The sequence below is a fragment of the Eucyclogobius newberryi genome, unplaced genomic scaffold, assembly GCF_026437365.1.
Source record: "Eucyclogobius newberryi isolate DKJ021-1_F unplaced genomic scaffold, fEucNew1.0.hap1 SCAF_22, whole genome shotgun sequence".
NCBI classification, from domain to species: Eukaryota; Metazoa; Chordata; class Actinopteri; order Gobiiformes; family Gobiidae; genus Eucyclogobius; species Eucyclogobius newberryi.
The window spans coordinates 21974002-22001501 of record NW_027315857.1 but is presented as its reverse complement, the minus strand read 5'-3'; the positions used below and the strand labels follow the sequence as shown (position 1 = coordinate 22001501).

General features: G+C 42.1%; 1 protein-coding gene across 1 annotated transcript in view; it reads right to left on the bottom strand.

The window, feature by feature from the left end:
* The window catches only part of LOC140371535 (uncharacterized), an 18621-nt gene extending 219 nt beyond the window's left edge, over nt 1-18402 (bottom strand). The window contains exons 1-17 of the mRNA XM_072458705.1: nt 18356-18402; nt 17892-18230; nt 13989-14074; nt 12524-12748; nt 10161-10238; nt 9911-10019; nt 8968-9094; nt 8412-8643; nt 7219-7451; nt 6575-6637; nt 5352-5524; nt 4534-4662; nt 4212-4399; nt 3717-3862; nt 2174-2419; nt 1246-1408; nt 1-558 (exon numbers count right to left, since the gene is read on the bottom strand). The exon at nt 1-558 is cut by the window's left edge and continues 219 nt beyond it. Of these exons, the coding sequence (XP_072314806.1) occupies nt 529-558; nt 1246-1408; nt 2174-2419; nt 3717-3862; nt 4212-4399; nt 4534-4662; nt 5352-5524; nt 6575-6637; nt 7219-7451; nt 8412-8643; nt 8968-9094; nt 9911-10019; nt 10161-10238; nt 12524-12748; nt 13989-14074; nt 17892-18230; nt 18356 (2568 nt within the window). The 5' untranslated portion in view covers nt 18357-18402 and the 3' untranslated portion in view covers nt 1-528. The remainder of the gene's footprint in view (nt 559-1245; nt 1409-2173; nt 2420-3716; nt 3863-4211; nt 4400-4533; nt 4663-5351; nt 5525-6574; nt 6638-7218; nt 7452-8411; nt 8644-8967; nt 9095-9910; nt 10020-10160; nt 10239-12523; nt 12749-13988; nt 14075-17891; nt 18231-18355) is intronic.
* Nucleotides 18403-27500: the final 9098 nt, after the last annotated feature.

Here is a 27500-nt window from a genome sequence, read left to right as displayed (position 1 = left end):
GAGCAGAGAAACCCACGAGAGAACGAGTGGCACGACATCGACGCCCACCGCAGTTTCAAAAGTAAAATTTCCCTTCATTTTTCCCATAGACTTTGGATATTAAAAACGATGTTCATAATGCGGTTGTTTTCAGTGTTTCCAGTCCAAAGAACACATTTAACACTTGAAATTTGGGCAAACATTTCGACCGGGAGAGAGTCAAAACGAGGGGTCTGAGCTGTGATTGGCTCAGCTCGGCCTATCACAGCGCGGCGAGTACAGAGGCAGCAGGCGAAGCCTTCCAGAAACCGTATTTAAACTAAATTACAGTCTTGTGGTGTTTGGTTACCGAGAAGTCGATTAACCCTGAGCAAGATTCAAACTTTTATTTCGTTTTTTGTCTTGTAAAGTCTAAATTAACGGGAAAATGTACTTCCAAAACAAAGCAGTGGGCAGTGGCTTTTGAGCCCCGCTAGAAATGAACGATGTTTTAGAGTCTGGGGTGAGTCAGTAACACAATCATGTTAATGTTCAAACCATGCAGCGGATTCATCTTAGTTCTTGATCTCCAAGGCAACTCTGTAAAAGACAAGATTCTACATTTATAAAGAAGCTAGAATGTTTAGAATGTTAAGAAATGTTGTGTCTGCACGGTTTTATATCATATATTTTAGTCCTTCTTTAGTCTTGGTTTAGTCCTCTTTTAGTCTCTTTAGTCCTGGTTTAGTCCCTTTAGTCCTGCTTTAGTCCTTTTAGTCCTGCTTTAGTCCCTTTAGTTCTGCTTTAGTCCTGCTTTAGTCCCTTTAGTGCTGGTTTAGTCTTGCTATAGTCCTGCTTTAGTCACTTTAGTCCTGCTTTAGTCCCTTTAGTCCTGGTTTAGTCCTGGTTTAGTCCCTTTAGTCCTGGTTTAGTCCCTTTAGTTCTGCTTTAGTCCTGCTTTAGTCCCTTTAGTCCTGGTTTAGTCCCTTTAGTCCTGGTTTAGTCCTGGTTTAGTCCCTTTAGTTCTGCTTTAGTCCTGCTTTAGTCCCTTTAGTGCTTGTTTAGTCTTGTTATAGTCCTGCTTTAGTCACTTTAGTCCTGCTTTAGTCCCTTTAGTCCTGCTTTAGTCCCTTTAGTCCTGGTTTAGTCCTGCTTTAGTCCCTTTAGTTCTGCTTTAGTCCTGCTTTAGTCCCTTTAGTGCTGGTTTAGTCTTGTTATAGTCCTGCTTTAGTCACTTTAGTCCTCCTTTAGTCCTGCTTTAGTGCTGGTTTAGCCCCCTGGTCTCACCGGGACACACTGGCTGTCCTTCAGGCACAGTTGGACTTGGCAGTGCAGGAACACGTCGTTGTTTTTTCTGGACGAGAATCGAAAGACGTGAAAGGAAAAGGACGACAAGAGCGACGCTCCGTTTGAGACGATCGTCACCGTCTTCTCCGCTGGATCCGAACATCTGCAGCGACACAAACAAATACATTACAGGAGCATTCAAAAGAAAAGACAAGAATAGTCGTCATTGTCCGGAGCGTACAGAACAAGGCAGTGGCATGATTAAAGGGACAATATTGTGGATTATTTCTACTGTTATTAGCATTTAAACATGCTCTTGTTTAGCTTTCAGTTTGCAAACAATGCGAACGGTGTAATTCCCCCTCCGGCCAGTCGATGGCGCCACCACTCAACAGTTTAAAGTGACGATTTCAAAGCTATTGTATGTTTTTGGAAGAGGGAACAATGTTAGAACAGGGTTAAACGCTCAATTTTGCCAAATGTGTGTCCTTTAAGAAATGTAAAATAAAAAATCCATAAAAAAAAAAAAAATCGAATAAATAAATAAATAAATAAAATTACTAAAATTACTAAAATAAATAAAATAAATAAAATAAATAAAATAAATAAAATAAATAAAATAAATAAAATAAATAAAATAAACAAAAATAAAAACACTAATTTAAAAATTAAATACAAAAAAATTTAAATTAAAAATAAATAAATAAACACATTTCTTTTTTTGATCAATTTGTAAATATTCTGGAGCCATGCTAAAATAGTCTATCCTTAAAGATTAATGGACATGGGTGCCTATAGCCTTGCGTACACTGTGTGAGTGCATTGTTGTTGTTGTTGTTGTTGTTGTTGTTTGATTGATTGATCACATTGCACTCTAAACAGGGGAAAAGCGTGGCCGTGGCGGAACGTGTCTGTGTGGTGATCTGACCCGTCGGTGATGAGGTTGTGCTGGTCGGTGGAGGAGGGCGGGGCTTCGCTTGTGGCCCAGCAGCGTTGTATCCTCAGCGCCACGGAGGCCCAGCCCACTCCCAGCGCCTCCAGCCGCACCCACAGCCTGTGCCTCAGCGCCAGCTCCGTGCCCGCCGTCACGGGCCGGTCGAACACGGCGTCCGCGAAGAGGCTCATGCGGATCTCGTAGTCGAACTGGTCCGACGCGTCCACCACCGACGACGAGCTGCGGGACAAAAGACCAGCGCTGCAATATCTCCAAATATAAAAATGTTTATGCAGTAGTTCTGACGTTTGTGAAATGTGTTGGTTTTGCAGATGAGTCCCTGCGGCTCCCTCAAACCTCGACCCGCGACACGCCCCGGGGCGGTTTGAAGATGGACAGTTGGTCAAACGGTCTTTGGGGAGTGATCGACAAGGACAAGATCGTGGATACAAGCGGTCGAAATGAGTTTCCTTGTTGATATTATAGATCAGAGGCTTTTACAATGTTCTCACCAAGTCACAGAAAATATTTGACTTTCTGATTCCACCAAGTCTATATCAGAATTATAACTACATATGCTAAAAGGTCTAAAAGAAGACATAAATAGGACCTAAACAGGAGGACAAAACAAGTCCTCAAATTCAAATGAAGCAAGAATGAGAACATTTCATTTTGATTTGTTTCAGTTTCTTCTCTCTCAAAAAAATAACTCAATTTTTTTTCTAAAATTATATACCGTATTGTCCGTCGCACCTTTTTTCACAGTTTGGCCGGAGTGCGACTTATACTCCAGAGTTACTTATGTGATATTATTTGTTATTTTCACACTGACCACCACAAGAGGGCGCTCTAGGCTCTAAGCGACGCAGAAGAAGAATCTGCACTTCCTCTTCCTCTGGAGTTTGTGGAGTTGTTTAGAAGTGACACAGAGGAAGAAGAATTCAATGGATTTAGTGATTTGGGGTAAAACTGATGCTTTGGTAAACTTGTTAGCATGTTCTTTATGCTATAGTTCTCTGAATAATATGTTACGTTAACATACCAGACACTTACCACAGTTCTGTCTGTGCCTCATGTAGCTGAAGGTGTTAGCGTTAGCATACGTCATGTAGCTGAAGGTGTTAGCGTTAGCATACGTCATGTAGCTGAAGGTGTTAGCGTTAGCATACGTACACCTATTCACCATGTTCTCTCATCTGTTATTATTTTAAACTGCATTTACAGATGAAATGTCTGTTCTTGGTCTTGAATTTTATCAAATACATTTCCCCCAAAATGCGACTTATACACCAGTTCGACTTATATATGTTTTTTTCTTCTCTATTATGCATTTTTTTGTCTGGTCCGGAAAATACGGTATAAAATAATTTACCACCTGACAAAAATACCTTGAAAGAATTCAAAAAGACCGGTCCAACTTGACAAATCTAACCCTGTCTCACATAAGGCAGGAATGTTAAATATAATGTGTTTTTAATCTTTGTAAAGTAACAGAAAAGACAAAATGATCTTGAGCTGCTCTGAAGCGGTCTCTTACCCGTTGGTCATCTTGACCGTGGCTGTTCTGACCTCGGGCAGGACGTAGGTGCAGGTGAAGTGAAGCAGTAACGTGTTTTCACGGGTCACGTCGGAGTTTTGATCGTTCTTGATGACGTTGTTGTAGACGATCTGGTTTCCATGGTTCTGCAAAGACGAGACGATAATGGACCGTGACAATGAGACAAAGAAGAAAGTGTGGTTTTTCTCATCAATATTTCTTGTAAAAATCATGCCTCTTGTGAAACGTTCTGAACAGGAAGTCAAAGAACCTGTTTCTATTACGATTTAGATCAATATTGCAGGAAGAGGAGGAGGAGGAGGAGGAGGAGGAGGAGGAGGAGGCAAGAACCAGAGCAGAACAAGAACACGAGAAGAAGAACAAGATAAGTAGAACAGGAGAAGAACAAGAGAAGAAGATCCAGAGGAGAAGAACAAGGAGAACAAGAGAAGAAGAAGAAGATGCAGGGCCTGTGCACATGTGGTGCTCCTGAACCTGGATGGTTCCTCGGCAGGTGTTGGTACGATCAAAAGTGAAGGAGATGGTTTTGTTCTCCTCGTCCATGACTCCTCTGCACTTCGGGTCGTTGAGGTGAAGCCGTCTGTGGTCGAAGCCCTGTTCCTCCAGGAGACAAGTGAAGAGCGTGATCGAGCTGCTGCCCAGGTCACAGACGGGCGGGGCTCCTACAAAACAATAACAACAACAACAACAACACAAACGTTCTCTGACAATGAGCAAAGAAAACGTCACTTTTCTTGAAAACGTCAAATCGATAGGAACTAGTCCGGAACTAATTGAGTCTTTGAATGAGATTTACCGAAGGAGAAGCTGGACGTCCGGTACTTTTGTGAAAAACTGGCTCGGCAGAAACAAGCGGCTTCTCCAGACGGACGGACGGCACAGAACTCTCTGGAGCCGCACGGGAGGTTCAGGCAAACCGGAGCAGCTAGAAACAACACACAGTATTTGTTCTGTTATTTATTTTAACTTTTGAGAGGGAATCATGTAAATTATATGACCGCATTGCTAATCTGGAGAGCTTCTCTACTGAATATAATGGACAATTTTGCTAAATATATATTATTATTATTATTATTATTATTATTATTATTATTATTATTATTATTATTATTATTATTATTATTATTATTATTATACTATATGGGACTTCTCTGTTGACCACATTGTGCCGTCACTTTTGTTGGATGTCTTTGTTTTTCTCTGTGCCCTTTGCTCCATGGAAAAAAAAAAATAAAAAATTTAACCAGCTAAGAACTTTCGAAACGTAATTATATGAAAACCTTAATAATACTTAATAAACTATTACGTCTAGGATTTACGTCTTTGTTCACGTATTTAGCGACTAAACATATACATATGATAAAGTGTTTCCTTTAATTCTATTCTATTTATAAATATAATACAGAACGATAAAGTATTATATAGTTGCGTTCACTTTTCTGGTGGAGCCTCCCGCTTATCTCCATTGGACGGTTATCGCTTTGACTGAAATTTTCCGCAGTATCACATTAAACGTATCCATCTCCATGGAGACGAGCAGCAGTTACAGTTACAGGTGAGCACTTTTCATGCGTCATAGCATTTTTTAGTCTACGTTGGCTGATTAAATCTTACTGCAGCCTGTGGTTTCCCTCCAGTCCTGCAGGTGGCAGACTCTGGCGTAGGCGTGGAGGAAGTGGCACTGTAGGTCGTCTACTGAAGGATAGTGACACAGGAGCTCAGAGCAGGCCGCGATGAAGGGCGCCACGTCCTCGCCACAGGACAGCGTCGCCAAGGACGACGCACAGCTGGACGAGAAGAGTGATCAGAGAAATGTCCAGAGTAATGTCCAGAGAAATGTCCAGAGTAATGTCCAGAGAAATGTCCAGAGTAATGTCCAGAGTAATGTCCAGATAAATGTCCAGAGTAATGTCCAGAGAAATGTCCAGAGTAATGTCCAGAGTAATGTCCAGATAAATGTCCAGAGTAATGTCCAGAGAAATGTCCAGAGAAATGTCCAGAGTAATGTCCAGAGTAATGTCCAGAGAACTGTCCAGAGTAATGTCCAGATAAATGTCCAGAGTAATGTCCAGAGAAATGTCCAGAGAAATGTCCAGAGTAATGTCCAGAGTAATGTCCAGAGAAATGTCCACAGAAATGTCCAGAGGAATGTCCAGAGAAATGTCCACAGAAATGTCCAGAGGAATGTCCAGAGAAATGTCCACAGAAATGTCCAGAGGAATGTCCAGAGAAATGTCCAGAGAAATGTCTAGAGAAATGTCCAGTGAAATGTCCAGAGAAATGTTCAGAGAAATGTCCAGAGAAATGTCCAGAGTAATGTCCAGAAATGTCCAGGGAAATGTCCAGAGTAATGGCCAGAAATGTCCAGAGTAATGTCCAGAGTAATGTCCAGAGTAATGTCCAGAGAAATGTCCAGAGAAACGTCCAGAGACTTTTCAACAAAAACGTCCAGAGAAATGAGTCTGAATAAAAATTATTCAAAAAATCAATAACAGATATTAAACGATACTAAAATGACTCTAGATACTCACATGAACAAGTGACAGTACGGAATAAATAATACTAAATAATAGTTTGCACAATTTTGTTCTATGTCTTTGAACACTGCGAGACGTGTCCTCTGTGTTTGTTCTTTTTTTATTTAATAAAAAATAGGTTTACTTTTTGATGTTTTATTCAATTTGTTGCTTTTAGTCACTATTTATTGTTTTAGATGATAGTATTTCCTCCATCATTCTGGTTGTAGCGCTGGTAGAGCTGGTGTATTTCATGTTTTGTGTGCAGCACATTTGAGTTGATAAAATGTGATGTATAAATAAAGTGGATTAGATTTGCACCTGGAGCGGACCGAGGTGCAGTTGATCCCGTCGCCGCAGGGATCCGGAGGCAGCGGGTCACACCTGGAGAACAAAACAAATAAACAAAAATAAACTGGACAATAACAACAAAACACACATATTGAAATTACATGCTGGTTTTTACCCCTAGAAAAACATATACAATTGCTGCACTGGATTTTTTTTAAAATCTTATGTAAAACAAAAAAAGTAGTTAAAAAGTAATATTCATCTTAATTTGAGCATATTTTGACTTGCTTAAAGTAAGACTTGCCAATAAAACAAGTCATTTTTGTTGTTATTTCAAGTGTAGTAGCATTATTTTCTAATTTTAAGTGAGAAAATACTTGTCTTATTCTTTTTTTCTTTTTTTTCAAAGTAAAACAAGATATTCTATGCGTGTTTCATTGGAAATCTTACTTTAAGGCAGTCAAAATACACTCAAGACAAGATAAATACTACTTATTTCAAGCACTTATTGACTTATTTTACATGTTTTTTCATCATACATTGCAAAAACTGAATAAATTAAAGCTTCAGGTTAGTAACAAACCAAATGTAACTTTTTTTTTTGCTGTAAAATTGTTAAATTAATAATAGACATTTCATCCGTCTCCATTTCCGTTACGATAATGAGGACCTACGGGAGGGCATCTGGTCCGACGTCGGGGCTCGTGGCGTCGACGCACAAACCCGAGTGGAGGCGTGAGCCGTCGCCCTCCGAGAAGCCGATGTGCAGCAAAGTCCCGTCGTAGAAGACGCGCGTCGTGGCGTTGTCTTCGCCCACGTGAACGGCCGTGATGCCGCCGGCGTCCCTCCACAGCGCCACGCCCTGAAACCTTGCAGCTGTCCAGTTCAGATGCACCTGGCCCTCCACCTGTGCACGCCCACAGCAAACTGAGATGAATACAGTTTGAATTTTGACAACAGTTATACAAATGTTGTCACAGAATAGCACATTTTTTAGGTTTGATTGTAATTGATGACATCACAGTAGGAAATTACCCAGCAAACACTGGGTAAAACTCATCTAATGTCACAATTTTTTGTATTTGACAAATAAAAATACATGAGAGCAACTTTATTTTGTTGAATCAATGTTTAGAGAGTCAAAAAATACATTATTTTGAGTAAATTCTGCATAAACTTTGACTGGAATGAGTGTCCCGGGTGTGATGTCACTTCCTGTCATTTTCTACAGATTTTTTGACGTTTTCTCCACAAATACCTGCTCGATTGGTGTAAAACTATTATTTATATGTACAACAGATATAAATTCACCAAATAAAGTTAAAATTATAAAATCGTAAAGGCCTGTCATATACGCCCTTTAAGTACATTTTACAGTTGATACGTTTTACTTTTATTTCACAACATTTCCAAACTAAACTGAAAAGTAAAAAGTTATTTCTGTATGGTTTGAGGTGTACTTTATCTTCATGTTCACGTGACTTTCTGCCTTAGGGTTTCCAGTTTTGAGCAACCAGAAATGTAATTAAAAAAAAACCTGATGAATTAGTTTCGGACGCTACTGTATAATAAAAATATCACGCCAATTTTTTTTAAATCAAAATCACTACATTTGACTCAAAAAAACCAACAAAAAACAATAGTTCAAAATCTGTGTTAAATACTTCCTTCCAAAATAATATGTTTAAATGAGTACTTCAAAACTACTTATGACTTAAATCTTTTTTAACTCTTCTTTTGTTGTTGTTGTTGTTGATGTGACTACTTTCTAATTTGATTCCTTGACTTAAGTGACATAATTTATTCATTGAATCAGTCGTTTATTCACTTATGTTGAGCTTTGTGTGGCTCTGAGCTCTGTTTGTACCTCCACGGCTCCGCCCTGCCCCAGCGTGATGGTCCGGCCGGCCCGGTCCCGGAGGATGACGGCCGAGAGGAAAGGGGCGTCGCCGAGTCGCCGGTCCGAGTACGAGCCGAGCACCTGCAGCTCCGCCCCGTTGAGCAAGGTGCGAACGCAGAGGCCCCGCACCAGCCCCACGGCCCCGCCCACGTCCAGGACCGTAGGGCCCACCAGCGAGCAGGACCTGCCCCGCACGCAGCTGCAGCGGGAAAACAACACGGCACTTTGTTTTAGTTTTATTTAATTCATTACTGTATTTATTGTTTATTGCAATGACTTACACTGTTTATTTTTCCACTTTTTTGTACAAAAAATTGAAAGTTGATCCTGTGAGAGTTCACTTTTGAGTTAATTTACTTCAGATGAATGCGTTTCGATGAGTACACAATGTTTAACGAGAATATAACTCAATAAATAAATGAATAAAAAATATAACTTTGTGTTGAATTTGTTTCCTGAATATTTGTGTTTCAAAAGTACAAACAAAAAATACATTTCAACTTGAATTTAGTTTGCTTTTTACCGATTGTAGCCAGCGCAGACTTCGCCCTGGCGACAGGTGGAAGATGTTTCCAGGGCTCCCATTGGCCCGCATGTTGTCACGGTACAGTGGGCGGGGTCAACTTGGTTCTGATTGACAGCATAGGGCCCTGCGGAGAGACATGTGACATCAAATACAAATACTGGAACTGTACATATTTGCGTTTTGCAGTTTGAGATGTAGCTAACACTAGTTTAGGATGGCAATAAAAGGTATAATATAATAAGAAATAAAATATATAACATATTTTACAAGTGTTCTATTTCAGTCTAGTAAAACACAGTCTCATGGCAGAAGGAATGTACATTTTTAATTGATAAATATTAATGTAATTTAGAAACTCCAGTTGACATACTTTTGAGCTACTGTAGTTTTTATGTTAAAGCGCCCCCTACAGGTCAGACGACTCATTGAACTAAAATCTAGTTCAGATACATTTTTTAGGTTTATAATTTCACTTCCTGTTTGTAATTGATGACATCAAACTAGGACCTGAATTACAAAAACTCATCTAATGTCATACATTTTTAATTTGACAACTAAAAATAAATGAGAGCGACTTTATTTTGTTAAATTTTTATTTAGATGATCAAAAAAATTGTTTCTTTTGTGTAAATTCTGCGTAAACTTGGACTGGAATGAGTGTCCCTTGTGTGATGTCACTTCATGTCATTTTCTACAGATTGTTTAAGTTTTCTCCACAAATACCTGCTCGATCGGTGTAAAACTATAATTTATATATACAACAGGTATAAACACACCATATAAAGTCATACGTCCCTTTAATATTAACCATTGTTTTACTATTCACTCACAGATATGACTTGTCAGCTGATCAATCCTAACATGTGCAGAACAAGACACACATTTATCATCTGAGTCGTTCTTCTCATTCCAATATTCATAAAGTGTGTTTTTTTCTTACGTCCGCCTCCATCTCGACAGCCGCTCAGATCTGCTCTGATGGTGTAGCGTCCTGAAGGTGGAGCAGACCTGCTGAGGAGCACCTGTCCATCCGCCCAAACCTGCAGAACCTACAAAAGCAATTCACGCAGTCGTTTCATTATTCTTATGAGATATGATGCATTAAACGGCCAAAACGTCAGAAATATAAATCTTTTAGTAAAGTTAAGTCATTACAGATGCACTGCAAAAAACGCATTAGAAATACTTACCGAGTCGCCATTTTGAGTGTCACGTTTGGAGTGAAAGTACAAGACAGTCTGAGGCCCAAAACTGATCAGGTACAAATCCTGTGTGTGAAATGTACTGATTAGACTGTTTACAATATTATTATTAATATCAATAATCATAATAATGATAATGGTAAAAACTATAATGGTGGTGGTAATGATGATAATGGTAATGATAATAATAATAATAATAATAATAGTGGTAATAGTAATAATAATAATTAAAGCCGCAAGCGGCAATGATCGGCCCTCGCCACGCCGCCGCCGCCACGCCGCAAGAGGAGGGGGCGCTTACGCGCCCCAATTGTCCTTTTATTACGCCTACTGCTGAATCTGTGACGCTGTCACATCTTCTCCCCTTTGTTTTACCATCAAAAAGCAATTTTATTTTGAATTCTTGGCAAAATGTGCGGCTTTGCCACACAGAGACCGTGACTCTTTGAATAAAAATGTGGATAACCTTTGATGGTCCACCCCTGAAGATGAGTCTCACCAAATTTCAGGTTAATAGGGCTAACGCCCTGGGAGGAGTTGGTGAAAGTCTAAAGTGTAAACATGTTCTGGTGATTTCCCCATTGGAATAACGTGGGAGGTTTTGGTCATCGCTACGGCAAAGCCATAACAATTATGACATGGGTCATTGACTTTTTTGATGGGGCCAAAATTGAGTTTTGTGTCAAATTTCATATAATTTCGCAAAACTAAACATTTAACCTCCATATAAAATCTGTAGGTGGCGCTGTGGCGCCAAATTAATTTATTTCACTTCAAGTAGGTTTAGGGCAAAGAGTTTAACAACTGATTCTAATTTGACGCAATTCTGACTTTATCTGCACAAACGGCAGAAATGTTAAATTTGGGAGATTTCTGAAATTCTAGCTAAAGTTTGCGGCTTCGCCGCACAGAGACCGTAACAGGTATCAATGTAATTTGAATAACTTTTGATGTCCCACTCCTCAGTAGCATTTTCACTAAATTTCAGCTTTTTAGGGCCAACGCCCTGGGAGGAGTTCGTAAAAGTACGACGTTTGGAAAAACTCCCGAGTCATGCTTGAACCAATATGGCCGACATTTGGTTGGGCGGACGGCGTTGCCGTAATAATATTTTTTACTTCTCTTGTCACCATCTACCTCTGCGCCAAATTTCATGATTCTACGATCAGATTTTTTTTGGGTCATTTCCCATCTCTCAATGCATTTTTGGTACATTTGGGGGCGCTGACGCGCCAATTATTTTTATTTTAGAAAAGGGAAATAGCCAGAATGTAGAGAGGCACGATTTTTAGAGGTGTGCAAATTTTTGTGACTTTTCGTCAATGTTCACTGGGTGAAAAATAGGGGGGTTGGTCCCGAGAAGAAGAAGAAGAAGAAGAAGAAGAAGAAGAAGAAGAAGAAGAAGAAGAAGAAGAAGAAGAAGAAGAAGAAGAAGAAGAAGAAGAAGAAGAAGAAGAAGAAGAAGAAGAAGAAGAAGAAGAAGAAGAAGAAAGAATAATATTCCGATGCGAAAACAATGTTTCCCATTTTTCAAATATCATAAACTATACATTTTCGGAAAGCGCTCGCGCTTTCCTACCTCATGGTGTGGGTCCCTGGTCACTGACGGGTACTTTCGTTAATTTTGAATGGGCTCCGCCCACTTTGTGTTTTTGGCCCTCTATACAGTAATAATGTTCAATTTTTGCATTACATGCTTATATGCACGGAACATGCAAGAGATGGAGAACGTATTCATGAGCAACTTAGGGCAAATGAGTGCTTTATATTCATCCCAATGTAAAGTGCTCGTTTAGTGCGCACTTTTGCACGGGCTTTGCCCGTTTACAACGGTAATGTTCCATTTTCCTACTACTAATTAGTATGCACGGGGCGTGCGTGAGTGAAGGAGTGCGTTAGTGAGTGTTTGGAAGTGGGCGAGCGCTTTGCGCGGCCTTACGAGATTAATAGGCCTCTCGCCAGCTTGTGGCGCTCGGGCCTAATAATAATAATAATAGGGTAATAATGTTAATAATGTTAATAAATAAAATAAATAAAATAAATAAAATAAATAAAATAAATAAAATAAATAAAATAAATAAAATAAATAAAATAAATAAAATAAATAAAATAAATAAAATAAATAAAATAAATAAAATAAATAATACAACCTGCCTTTAATATTCATGTATTTATTTGCTTGTTTTGTTTAACACTAAATATATATTTTTCATTAGATTGTTTTATGTGGATCTAAAACAAATATATTATAATACTTACAGTGTTTAAGTTAACTCAACATAAAATACTCAACTGTAAAAATATAATGTAATAGATTTATTAATAATCTAAGTACTGCTGAGTTTACTTACGCTTGTTTGGGTCATGCTGACTTTGAGGGCACATCTTGGCGAGCCGTTTATGTGGGGGAATTCCCTTTTGATCCCAAAAGAGGAAAAGTTCAGTTTGCCCGACAGGATTTCTAATGTCATATTTTCAAAGGTAGAAAGAGGCGCCTGAACACACTCCCTGAAACCTGTGGAGTTACTGAAGCTGTCGAAGCACAAACTCAAGGATCTGTTCTCTCTCAAACTCGCCTGTGGAAGAGAAAAGCACAAAAAAGGTACGTTTTACAATCATCTTGGGTTTAGTGGTTTTGATTAATTTACTTATTAGACTTAGTAATTAGACTATATTATTGTTTTGTACATTTTCCCCCTGTCATATCTCACATTTAAATCTTTATAAGCAATCATCAGCATAACTACACCACTCTGCAATAGTATCATAGAACACACAGACAGAAAACTACAACTATAACATTTATAACACTTTTAAAAAATTGCCAGCATAATAAATCAAATTAATTAAAAACTGTACCCCAAGGCAAGTTTATTTGTAGTTTGTGTGTCAAAATCACAAAGTCATGACAGAAATCACAAAACCATCATTTCTATCCATTCAATTTAACAATTTTGCCGATATCGATGATTAATTTGTTTCTCATCACTTTTAGATTGATTCTTTCCCACGTTTGACCGTCCATAGACGTCAACGCGCTATCTATCCTTCCCCACCCTTTTTATACCTAGCCCCATTTTTTTGTCTTTTCTTTTTTGTTGTTGTTGTCTTTTTTGTGTGCATTGTTATGTGAATATTATTGTCTGTTTGTCTCACTAAAAAGCATAAATATACAAATTAAGAAAAATAAAATATAAATTGACAAGATTACCGCAAAGAAACCGTAAAAGTCACAACTTTCATTTCAGAATGTGAGGTATGCTTGACAATGGAGCGGAGCAGCTGCACGTGTCAGATGAATTTATGTCAGTTAATTATTTTTGACAGTTCGCGTTTTCAACCAGGAAGTCACCCGCGACCCATGACGGGAACAAGCGGCATAAAGTGAATGAATGAATGAAAATGTTGCCGTTTAGCATTCACTTTCTACGCATCTTCTAATCTATAAAATCAGCAATTCTTTGACAATATTCATCCTTTTTAATCACCATTGCATTGTCGTCATCATATACTGTACATATACCATATTTTCCGGACTATAAGTCGCACCGGAGTATAAGTCGCACCAGCCAAAAAATGCATAATAGAGAAGACAAATAAACTATATAAGTTGCACTGGAGTATGAAATGCGGTTGCAAGTGTGAAAATAAGAAATAATATCACATATAAGTCGCTCCAGAGTATAAGTATAAGTATATAAGTATAAATATAAGTATAAGTCCGGAAAATCCGGTACATTCAATTTGACTTGTTTTATATTTAGTTGCAAACACAGCAAGAGAAACATTCACATTTAGTCTGCACATGATACTCACGAAAAGCTGGGTGAAGTTTGTGCCGAAGTAAACGATGGGGCATTTTGAGATGTCGACGTGCAGCGGAGCGGAGGCTTCAAGGCCGTCTGGAAGACACGAAACGGGACTTCAAAATCAGGATTAAACGCGGTCTTCATCAGGTCTAAACAGTCACAGAGGAGGAGACTAAAACGAGGGCTAGACTAGGACCGGACCGCACCTGGACTAGGACCGGACCCTAAGACCGGACCAGACTGCACCTGGACTAGGACCGGACCGCACCTGGACTACGACCGGACCGCACCTGGACTAGGACCGGACCGCACCTGGACTAGGACTGCACCTGGACTAGGACCGCACCTGGACTAGGACCGGACCTGGACTAGGACCGCACCTGGACTAGGACCGGACCGTACCTGGACTAGGACCGCACCTGGACTAGGACCGCACCTGGGCTAGGACCGGACCGCACCTGGACTAGGACCGGGCCGCACTTGGACTAGGACCGGGCCGCACCTGGACTAGGACCGGACCGCACCTGGACTAGGACCGGGCCGCACTTGGACTAGGACCGGGCCGCACCTGGACTAGGACCGCACCTGGACTAGGACCGGACCTGGACTAGGACCGGACCTGGACTAAGCATTAACGGAACTAAAAAGGAGCTGGTCCAGTTTCTAAAGCCTGAAGAGTTTGGAGGAACGACACAAGTCTAATTAGATCTCGACTCCCGATTGTTCTTCAGATTCACGCACTGTAAGTCTGACCTACTTTTTTAAATGCAGTTATTGTTACTTTGCCTGGAATGTTCCTCAGCTTGGCATTAAACGTATCTGAGCTGCGTTTATTCAGTCACGCGCGCAGTCATTGAGAAGAAAAATAAATGAATAAAAGAGACAAAAGAATGGCTTTCAGACTTAATTCGGAAATGGACACATTTGAAAGACCATTACCACTATTTTTCATTTAAATATGTTGTGATTTTGTTTCTTTGCTGTTTATATGTTTGTGTTGTATTTTCTCCTCCTGGTCTAGTTATGATGTGTTTGTGTTATGTCTCATCTTTGGGGGGGAAATGAAAAAAAATTGAAAAAAGAAAGAAAAAATGAATTAAAGAAAGAAAAATATGAAGAAAAGAAGGGAAAAAATGAAAAAAGAACGAAAAAAGGGGGGGGAAATAAAAAAGAAAGAAAAAAATGAAGAAAAGAAAGAAAAAATTTAAAAAGAAAGAAAAATGGAAAAACGCACACAAAAAACAAGCATTCTTATAGTGAGCGTTTATCGCCTCTCTACAGATCTGACCTGTAACTTGCAGCAGTGGTGTCGCCTGCTTGTCCCCATAAGGAGATAAGTTTAATGCCACATTGTGGAACATTCCGTGCAAAGCAAAACGGTAAAAAGGACCATGAAAGGGACACTTAGAGCATTTTAACAGTAGTTTAAAGGACACGTTTAACGCAAGCTTTCAACACTGTCCCCTCATCTAAAACATACTCGTATTTAGCTGTATTCATGCGTTTTTGATGAATCTTGTTGTGAATTGTTTCCCCCCGAGCCTCAGAAAAGACTCAGTTATGAATTTCCTTTTTCGTTGATTTTTTTGCTCATAAATTGCATTCTGAGCATTTCTTCTCACATCTCCTTCATTACAACTGCGTGCCTGAAGCAGAATGTCGGGTAAAGCTACGTTTGTTCATCTCCCCTTTGCTATGTCCCCTGCCGTCAGTAGATGAAGCTCTTGTCGGACACATTTTAGCTCTAAAACCACAGATGCCAAAGCAAAAAGGCGCATTACAGATTTACAGATATTGAACCTGAACGTTGCACTCGCCTGTCCCAAACCCCAGCGTTGCGAGCGCGAGAAGCAGGTACATTTTCCTCTCTCGACGTCTTGGATTTAAGTCCTAGAAAATCAGCTCATCTCAGCAGAAAACGCAGCCATTTTCTGAACCGTCTCCGCGCGCAACCGTCCAGTCGCGCAGAGACGCCGCACACTGAGCGTGCTTCGAGTTAGGGCGTGGCTACCTTTCCCCCTCGAAGCGTTTCAAGAATGCGTTCGGTCGGCTCATATGCAAATCACCCTAAAAACATGCGAAATGAACAATAGCTACGGAAATCGATCACAAAACTCATCATTTATGGAGCCACATGTATTAAAATCCAAGTAAACAATTAAAAAGCCCTTAAAATGTTATTAAATATATTATTAAATTTGACAGTTTTTTAGATATGATCAAGATCTCACTGTGCGCAACGGCCAGTTTGAATTGTGATTAAATGTTTTTGAGCCAAAGAAACTTTCTTTTCTCTGCTGGGAATGAAAATAGGGTTAAAAAATGTCCTTCTTCATGCTGTGAACTCGAAAAAATGTGAGTAATAAGAGTCTCGCGTCGCCCGGGGCAACAAACGTACACGTGACAGAATGTTGGCGGTTTAGGTTTCACTCCGCCCACTTTAGAGTTTATTCTGCAAAACTCATATGCTAAAGGTGAACCACTGGAAAAGTCATGTAAACGTGGCACACTCTGGTTGATATAATGCTTAGAACGTTTATATTCTGACTTTTATATCTAAAACCTACTAATTTCATTACTTAATTAAAAGTACATATACAGGAGCCAGTAAAAGTACAGTATCACATTTTTTTTTTTACATGCATTTAAGTGTCAGAATAAAGATTTAATAGATTTAATAGATTTTTCTTCCACTGGAATTTATTTTATATTTTTAAAAATTTTCCCCATTATTTTTCATTATTTATTTTCATGGTGTTCACAGAGAATCTTGAATATCTAGTAATATTTGTAATACTTATATATTGGTTTTTGCCATAATTGCATGTTATACTCACACGTCGCCAGAAGATGGCGCCCCTTAAATGTAACTTTACACAATAATCACTGCAACGCACAATATTAAAATCAAAAATATTTTATTTGAAGCGATAAAGTGCAACAACAATAAACTTCATGATCAGAGAAAATAAAAATAAATCATGACAAAATTGCACACAACCTTTTCCTTAAAGTGCCTTCGCTATTTAAAACGTTCTTGTGATTAGAAAATTGTGTTTAAAACGATCATTTAACTCTCGACAAACAAAACAAATATTTTCAGCAGCATCAAAATCATCATCAAAATGTGAGGCTCAGGTTTATGCACAAACGGGTCAGCGAGATCGAGGCTTTATGGAGAAAACGCAATTTAATTAGAGTTAATTTAGTTTCATGTGGATGTATCACAAGAAATCAGAAATATTGCATAAAAAGCAGATTCCACTAAACATATGTGACTTCCTCCTTCGGTTTTGAACTACGCGCTCTGTAAATGAGACACACCTTTAAGTTTATTTACAAAACTACGAGGATCACGATCACACCAACCAACAAACCGAAGAACCCCAGGACCCCGAACGTTGCGTAGTGGTGTCTCTCAACCGCGACAGGGACGGGTTCTTCTTCTTCTTCTTCTTCTTCTTCTTCTTCTTCTTCTAAGTCTTCTTCCTCTCCTCTGCACGCTCCTGCAGAAGAAGAAAAAACACGCTTTACACTCACATATTTACTGTAGCGTAAACTGTAACCCGGTAACGTTTGGTGATCATTCTTTCCATTTTGTAGCTGTTTAGATTGTGAAAGGACGATGAGATTTTTATTTAAATTAACCTGGATGAAGCTAAAGTAGCATCGCCCGAGGACGTCTGAATGTAATGTATTTGTTTGTTTTTATGTTCAATAAAAAACACTAAATGTGCATGTTTCCTGTGTTGTTTTTATGTAATAAAAAAACATTCTCAGCACATTTTTAGGCCAGTTAGAACGGTTATTCAATCCATTTTCATTTCAATAATCGGTTGGTTGCGATTGATAGTTATTTCATCGTGTTCTGCATCGTGTTTGAATCCCGGCCACACCGCAGACGCCTCACCTGACCCCATGACCCTGAGCCGGACCACGCTGACCGGGTCACGATCGATGATGGACCTCTTGACCACGCCCGAGTCATGCTTTACGAAGCGACACTCGTAAGTGCCGACACCTGCGTGGGTCACGTTCTCCAGCACCAGCGCCGCAGTGCCGCCCGCGAGCCCACAGCGCCCCCTGTAGGTCCCGTGCTGCTCCGTCAGGTCCGGGTGGCCGTCCCTGTACAGGTAAACGTACTGGTCCAAGTCGGTGCGTGTCCACTCCAGCCCATCCACGGAGTCGGGTGGGGGGGCGTGGCACGGCAGCGTCGCGGCGTCTCCGCACTGGGCCAACACCTGCTCCACTGCATCACAAAGTACAATATATATATATATATATATATATATATATATATATATATATATATATATATATATATATATATACACACACACACATACATCTGTAAATACACTCTCTGGGGCTCACTTGGCTGCTGGCTGCCGCCCTCCGCTCCCTCCTCCAGCTCCCGTCGTTTCACAGAATGGCCCTTCTTCCTCCTGTGCTTCAGCCTGTCTCTGGGTCAAATGCAATGGTTTCTCCTCTCGCCAGGGCCAGGACCAGTTTGGAGTTGTCCCTCTCCCTTCGGCGCCGCTCCTCCTCCCTCCTCAGGTGAGCATAGCTGGGCTCAAGGTCGTACCGCGGGGGCGGTGTGGGTGGGATGTAGTGGGAGATGGGCGTGGAGCCGGTGTAGGACGAGTAGTTGGCTTAAGTTTACAAAAGTGAAACACAGAATTACAAGTAGCCACGTGGATAAACTTATGGTCTACATTTCCTGCAGCCATTATGAGTGACTCCACAGTGATCCAGAAACGCTTTAGTTCCATTGGCGTTTGGTTTGGTTTCTCTTCTGACACAGACATTATTTTGTGAACTATGTTTGGCAATAAAACGTACAAGAGTCGAGGGAATTTCCCAAGCGCAAGTTGAATCACAGTCTTTAGTGCAGGGGAGATGAAGATTACCTGTTGTAAAGGGCTGTTGGTCATTTTTATATTTGGGTTAAAGTTTGTCCTACGCCGGTGCTTTCCAGCTGAGCCACGCCCTGTGCAGCGTTAGCAACGGCCCCTGTGGTCTGCTGCTGAGTTCACACTAATATTATTTATAAAGTGCTGCCATTGTGTGAGAGGACTTTATCACCCCGTGGAGACTGAAGGAACACTTCCAAATAACAGTATTTGGAAGTTTTCCAAATAGAAGTTTAAACAAATAATAACAATTATTTGGCATAAAAAAATTCAGTCTAAATCCGGGCTGTGCAACTTAATTTCACAGAGGGCCAGATCATTCAAAGAGCACCACTGTAACAGCACTTTGGGGCGCACGAAAATACCCCCAACACCGTCACAATCAACTGATTAAATGCAATAAAAGAACTACAGAGAAATTTGATGATTTTTGTGAGAAATAACCTACAAAATGCCAAAATTGTCCATCCAGTCCTGAACCAGAAATCAAAAAGGACCAAACCAGGTCTAAACTAGAGCTAAATTAAACCAGTAAAAATAAATAAATACATATATAAGTTGTGGGCCAGATTAAATCCCTTGGAAACAAAACCCTTAGATATGATCTTCTTACTCCCCAGCCGTGTAAACTGTAGGTGACACAGACACTCGGCACTCAAGAAATGTAACATTCCTGGTGGAGGATCTGTCCCCCGCTCGTCTCCACGGAATAATAAGACGTTAAGTTTTGTGGCACATTCCGAGCAAAGCAATTTAATTTCGTGCAAAGCAACTGACAGACCTACCTCCAGGAAAGTCAGACAAAAGCATCTTAACCTCCACGACAAACTCTGTTCATTCATCGACATAATAAAGATAATAATAATCTTACTCAGGGCTCCGCCGGTGAAGTTCGACAGCGCCATGACCAGGACGGGACTCAGACTGTTGCTTTCTCGCCCTCGCCACGAATGAAAGAATGCCAGTGTTATTAAGATAAGATAAGATATTCCTTTATTGTCCCACATGGGGAAATTTCATTGGTGCAACGCAGGAAGATACAGAGGTAGATACAGAAGAACAGATCACTTATAGGAAGTCTGAAAAACACTTTCAGTAGAAGATCTCCTATAAATAAATAAAAACTCCCATAGACAAATAAATAAATAAATACCATTGCATGTGATCCCGACAGTAGTTGCACATGAATATGTGTCACGACGGCACATATTATGACTTTATTCATTTTATTTCATTTGTTAGATTGAATTATAACCAAAACAGGGCCGAGCATCTGCAATATCTGCCAAAAGTTAATATAGATGCATGTTTTGTATCATCACACATGACGTGACGGTGGTGGTTTTCCCCAGAACTTACCAGTGTCAGTGTTTCCATGGCGATGCGTTCATTATGCAGTTGGCTGTCACCTGTCCAACCGGTTTCGACGGCAAAGACGAGAGAAGGTCGTGTAAAGTGTGCAAAACAAAGTTACAAGAAAAGGTCACAAGGAAACATATTACGTTCATGATAAGTTTATGGTGTTTGTTTCATATGTCGGTGTAATCCCTCATTCGTCCAGGCGTGTTCCATAGTAGAAAAAGCTTCAGTTGTAGTCATCTGGACTCAGTTTGAAAAAAATAGACGTTTCGACTCTCATCCAAGAGTCATTGTCAATAACAGAATTTAGGTCGAGAACTCCGATATTAATACTGTTCTGTGGTAAGACCCGCCCATTGGGAGGAGCCTTCCTGAAGTAGAAAGAGTTGTTTGTTTCAACAGAAACTCCCCTTTGTATCTACCGAGCTAGCCTATTCAGAATCTTAATGGGCTATTAGAAACCTCTTTGTCTTTGTGAGACCCTGGCTCGACCACCCTGAGTACCTGATTAGCATCTGAATGTCCTTTACCTTTCCAGGGGTTCAGAATCCCATTATAAATAACAGGAAGATGAAACCTAAGCCCTCCATTTCTGTTTAAAGAAGGTCTTTCTTTTTTAACAAAAATAGCTTCCTTGACTCCTCTTTCAAACCATCTTTTCTCCCTGCTTAAAACCTTCACCTCACCGTCTTCAAACGAGTGATTAGAGGCTTCAAGATGGAGATGCACGGCGCTCTGAGGTCCTGAACTAGTATTTCTTCTGTGCTGATAAAGGTGTGCCCACCAGCTCAGAGGGCAAGAAGAAAGAGGAAAAACATGTCCGAAATGCCCTCTCAGCCTGTGGTTACCCCGCTTGGGCTCTCAACAGAGTGAAGAGAACCAAGAAGCAGGACAAAAGGGAAACTGAACAGAGAAGGAAGTGTGTTTCTATCCCTTATGTGTCTGGCCTGTCGGAAAAATTGCAGAGAATTTTTAGACAACACGAAGTCCCTGTTTATTTTAAACCAGGAAACACTTTAAGACAAAAACTGGTTCACCCTAAGGACAAGTTGCCGACTCAAAAACAGAGCAATGTAGTTTATTCGATCCAATGCAGTGAAGAAAGCTGTAAAGAACGGTACATAGGTGAGACGAAACAGCCTCTACACAAGAGGCTTTATCAGCACAGAAGAAATACTAGTTCAGGACCTCAGAGCGCCGTGCATCTCCATCTTGAAGCCTCTAATCACTCGTTTGAAGACGGTGAGGTGAAGGTTTTAAGCAGGAGAAAAGATGGTTTGAAAGAGGAGTCAAGGAAGCTATTTTTGTTAAAAAAGAAAGACCTTCTTTAAACAGAAATGGAGGGCTTAGGTTTCATCTTCCTGTTATTTATAATGGGATTCTGAACCCCTGGAAAGGTAAAGGACATTCAGATGCTAATCAGGTACTCAGGGTGGTTGAGCCAGGGTCTCACAAAGACAAAGAGGTTTCTAATAGCCCATTAAGATTCTGAATAGGCTAGCTCGGTAGATACAAAGGGGAGTTTCTGTTGAAACAAACAACTCTTTCTACTTCAGGAAGGCTCCTCCCAATGGGCGGGTCTTACCACAGAATAGTATAAATATCTGAGTTCTCGACCTAAATTCTGTTATTGACAATGACTCTTGGATGAGAGTCGAAACGTCTATTTTTTTCAAACTGAGTCCAGATGACTACAACTGAAGCTTTTTCTACTATGGTGTTTGTTGGCTTTTTTTTTGTCATGAAAATGTACTTTTGAAGCTCTAATTTTGTATCCGCACATATTTTCCATGCACTTTAAGTAAAAAGTGAAATAATAAAGGATAAGATATTTGCAATATTACATTTTTACATGTTTTTTACATTTACATTGTCACGTGACCAGAGACTGTTTACACTTTGAGGAGAGGAGGACGTCCAGACACGCTCACATGAAACGGTTATCATGTGTATTTGTGTTTTATTTTGGTTTCTTTGGGATGGTGAAGGTGTTGATGGGCTAGAACATTGTAGTATAGAGTAGTACATATGCAGTATATATATATATATATATATATATATATATATATATATATATATATATATATATATATATATATCTGATGTTTTATGATGACTATATAATATTTTCAGGTTGTTGTTGCTGCAGCGTCCTGAGCTATGAGTCATGGTGAAACTGATCATGTGATTCAACTCTTTCCATGGGACAGTTTGTTCCGAGCACAACACAAGAGGCTGTAACGACATTTTGGGTCATGTTACATTTACTTAATAAAATAACAACTTGATGTGATTTTTGTGAGAAATTACATGAAAAAGGATTTACCAACAGCTTTGCCCATCCAGTACTTTAACTGAACTAAACTAGGACTAGACCATAACCAACCAGGTCCGAACCAGGTCCGAACCAGGTCCGAACCAGGACCGAACCAGGACCGAACCAGGACCGAACCAGGACCGAACCAGGACCGAACCAGGTCCGAACCAGGACCGAACCAGGACCGAACCAGGACTGACTGAACCAGGTCCGAACCAGATCCGAACCAGGACCGAACCAGGTCCAAACCAGGACCGAACCAGGTCCGAACCAGGACTGACTGAACCAGGACCGAACCAGGTCCGAACCAGGTCCAAACCAGGACCGAACCAGGTCCGAACCAGGACTGACTGAACCAGGTCCGAACCAGGACCGAACCAGGACCGAACCAGGTCCGAACCAGTACCGAACCAGGACCGAACCAGGTCCGAACCAGGACCGAACCAGGTCCGAACCAGGACTGACTGAACCAGGACCGAACCAGGTCCGAACCAGGTCCAAACCAGGACCGAACCAGGTCCGAACCAGGTCCGAACCAGGACCGAACCAGGACCGAACCAGGACTGACTGAACCAGGTCCGAACCAGGTCCGAACCAGGACCGAACCAGGTCCAAACCAGGACCGAACCAGGTCCGAACCAGGACTGACTGAACCAGGACCGAACCAGGTCCGAACCAGGTCCAAACCAGGACCGAACCAGGTCCGAACCAGGACTGACTGAACCAGGTCCGAACCAGGACCGAACCAGGACCGAACCAGGTCCGAACCAGTACCGAACCAGGACCGAACCAGGTCCAAACCAGGACCGAACCAGGTCCGAACCAGGACTGACTGAACCAGGACCGAACCAGGTCCGAACCAGGTCCGAACCAGGACCGAACCAGGTCCGAACCAGGTCCGAACCAGGACCGAACCAGGACCGAACCAGGACCGAACCAGGTCCGAACCAGGTCCGAACCAGGACCGAACCAGGACCGAACCAGGACTGACTGAACCAGGTCCGAACCAGGTCCGAACCAGGACCGAACCAGGTCCAAACCAGGACCGAACCAGGTCCGAACCAGGACTGACTGAACCAGGTCCGAACCAGGACCGAACCAGGACCGAACCAGGTCCGAACCAGGACCGAACCAGGACCGAACCAGGTCCGAACCAGGTCCGAACCAGGTCCGAACCAGGACCGAACCAGGACAGAACCAGGTCTGAACCAGGACCGAACCAGGTCCGAACCAGGACTGACTGAACCAGGACCGAACCAGGTCCGAACCAGGTCCGAACCAGGACCGAACCAGGTCCGAACCAGGTCCGAACCAGGTCCGAACCAGGACCGAACCAGGTCCGAACCAGGTCCGAACCAGGACCGAACCAGGACCGAACCAGGACTGACTGAACCAGGTCCGAACCAGGTCCGAACCAGGTCCGAACCAGTACCGAACCAGGACCGAACCAGGTCCAAACCAGGACCGAACCAGGTCCGAACCAGGACTGACTGAACCAGGACCGAACCAGGTCCGAACCAGGACTGACTGAACCAGGTCCGAACCAGGACCGAACCAGGTCCGAACCAGTACCGAACCAGGACCGAACCAGGTCCAAACCAGGACCGAACCAGGTCCGAACCAGGACTGACTGAACCAGGACCGAACCAGGTCCGAACCAGGTCCGAACCAGGACCGAACCAGGTCCGAACCAGGTCCGAACCAGGACCGAACCAGGACCGAACCAGGACCGAACCAGGTCCGAACTAGGTCCGAACCAGGACCGAACCAGGACCGAACCAGGACCGAACCAGGACTGACTGAACCAGGTCCGAACCAGGTCCGAACCAGGACCGAACCAGGTCCAAACCAGGACCGAACCAGGTCCGAACCAGGACTGACTGAACCAGGTCCGAACCAGGACCGAACCAGGACCGAACCAGGTCCGAACCAGGACCGAACCAGGACCGAACCAGGTCCGAACCAGGACTGACTGAACCAGGACCAAACCAGGACCGAACCAGGTCCGAACCAGGACCGAACCAGGACCGAACCAGGTCCGAACCAGGTCCGAACCAGGTCCGAACCAGGACCGAACCAGGACAGAACCAGGTCTGAACCAGGACCGAACCAGGTCCGAACCAGGACTGACTGAACCAGGACTGAACCTGAACCAAAACAGGTTTAAAGCAGAGTTATTCAAGGACTAAACATAGACCAAAACAAGGTCTAGTCAAACTAGGTCAAACTAGTGTCAACTCAGAATTAAAGCAGGAAACAAGATTTTTTAAAATACACATATATACCGTAATTTTCGGACTTTAAGCTGCTTCTTTTCCCCCACGCTTTGAACCCTGCGGCCCATTCAACGATGCATCTAATGTATAGATTATTACTGGCTAACGGCCACCGGGGGGCGCTCCAGCAGGAAGTGCAAGCGTCTGACAGGAGCCTCTATAGCCCGAAAATTACGATATTTGGAAGATGGGTCGCGGGCCGAATTAAATCGCCTGGAGGACCTCATTTGGCCCCCGGGCCTTATGTTGAATAACCCTGGTTTGTTTGTTTTCAGGTCCAGATGATGTCATTCTCTCACATGGGGCAGATTTCTCTTTGGATTACATGTTATTTTGCCACGAAATATCTAACAAATCTTATGTCTGATGATTTCTATCAACAACGAGACACATTCACTTCTCTTCTCACACATTTATTACACCGTTTTCATCACGTTTTCCTGTGCCATCTGTGTCCTGTCTACAGACCTCCTTCAGCCCAACGCATCACACTCCATTTTTTTCAATTTGTGGGAACATTTTGGCTAAATTCATGGGAAAGATATGGCTAGATTGCTCATACGTTTGATAGATGTAATTTGAGGGCACAAACCGGACTCTGGATCACATTTCTCATCTTTTTGACGACAAATCTCACGTCACTGCCCTGTGTTTGTTTTTCTATTTAAACATGACAAACTTAAAGGGGCCGGTCACATATGCAACACTTTTGTACACACTTGTAAATACTCTATCAGTAACATTTGTCTTTAGAGGGAAGGCGTTCTTTAGAATTTCCTGTGGTCGTCTGTTTTTGTCGGTAGTTTGGCCTTGACCCAGTTTATCTCTGTTAAAAAAAAAAAATCACCTTTAGACCGACAAAAAGAAAAAAGAGAACGAAACTTGTGGTTTGGACGGCTCTCACGCTTTCACAGAGCAGTCGTCACATGAGCACAGTTTATCCTTCATTGTAAAGTCACCAGATTTTGTAAATTAAAAACTGGCGCTATTTTCGCCAAAGAAACAACAATATATTTCCCGCTTTACTGTTCAGAGGTCTCAAAGTGGTAAAAAAACTGGGAAAAATGGGACAATGCTAGTAAAAAACTGGACTGGGATAAATGAGTAGTTTTGGATATATCTGCTGAGACATGGGACACGGAGCTCAAAACAGGGACTGTCCTGGGTCAAAGGGGGCGTCTGGTCACCCTAGATCTTTTAACATGGCATCAGGCAAAATCGAGTGAAATACTTTTTTTTTTTTTTTTGGTCGTACAGTACTCGAATACCAAAATGCAGTACTTGCTCGGGTGTTTCCGGCGTGGAATCTCCCGCTCGTCAGACGAAAAGTTGCCAGTCTCTTGTATTTTAGCGACGACCATTTTAGTTTCCCATGAGAGAGTTTGACCACCCACTCGTCAGTCAACAGGAAACCACAGCGCGGAAGGGAAAGTACTTCTGCAAACAGCACGAGAAAGGTTTCAGTCTGAGCCGGTTATGGAGGACAAACGTGCTCCTGCGATGCTTCTGTGTGAGTTATTAAAAACAACATTTAAAAATTTTCCACATTTTTTCAAATTGCACGAAATCGTTTGTGGTTTTGAGATGATGTTGTTTTTTGTGGCTACAGTTGTGCTGACGTCGCTGTGGTGCTGCTGTGGAACCGACCAAGGTGACGTTTCATTTAAATATGTATTATTATTCTTATTATTTACACGAATAAAGCCAAAGGAAATATGACAAACAGCGAGACATTTAAACGATCGTAGAGACAAACAACCGAAGCCAGGTTAGTTCCTCTGACTGTTGTGTGTGGGCATAAAAGTTTAGTTTCCTGTTCAGACCAATAAACTCCTGATTTAGAAGTTTAGATCATTTTAAGAAGCGCGTTGTGATCAGGTTTGTTGTGGAGGCGTTTTACTATTTAACGTTAACGATGACAGCACTGGGGGTCCGTCCACCTTCCGCGCTGACGTTGCTGCTGTCGCTTTGAATGTTCCGCGGTGTCTCCACAGAGGCGGCCAAAGGTACAGGTTGGATCTGTGGAGAGGCGGCACGTTTTTTTTTACTCGTATTTCCTCTTTTGGAGTTAATTGAATAAACGCAAGGTGTAGTTTCGATGCCATATAGTGGAACATTCCGGGCAACATTTCCATGGAGGTTGTCGGTGGTCTCTCGGGTGTTGCCGTGGGGTCTTGTACTGGATGCTGGGTCATGCACGAGTGAAATGTTCGGCGCAGGTTGTCGGTGGTCTCTCGGGTGTTGCCGTGGGGTCTTGTACTGGATGCTGGGTCATGCACGGGTGAAATGTTCGGCGCAGGTTGTCGGTGGTCTCTCGGGTGTTGCCGTGGGGTCTTGTATTGGATGCTGGGTCATGCACGGGTGAAATGTTCGGCGCAGGTTGTCGGTGGTGTCTCGGGTGTTGCCGTGGGGTCTTGTACTGGATTCTGGGTCATGCACGAGTGAAATGTTCGGCGCAGGTTGTCGGTGGTCTCTCGGGTGTTGCCGTGGGGTCTTGTACTGGATGCTGGGTCATGCACGAGTGAAATGTTTGGCGCAGGTTGTCAGTGGTCTCTCGGGTGGGCGCAGGTTGTCGGTGGTCTCTCGGGTGTTGCCGTGGGGTCTTGTACTGGATGCCGGGTCATGCACGAGCGAAATATTCGGCATAGGTTGTT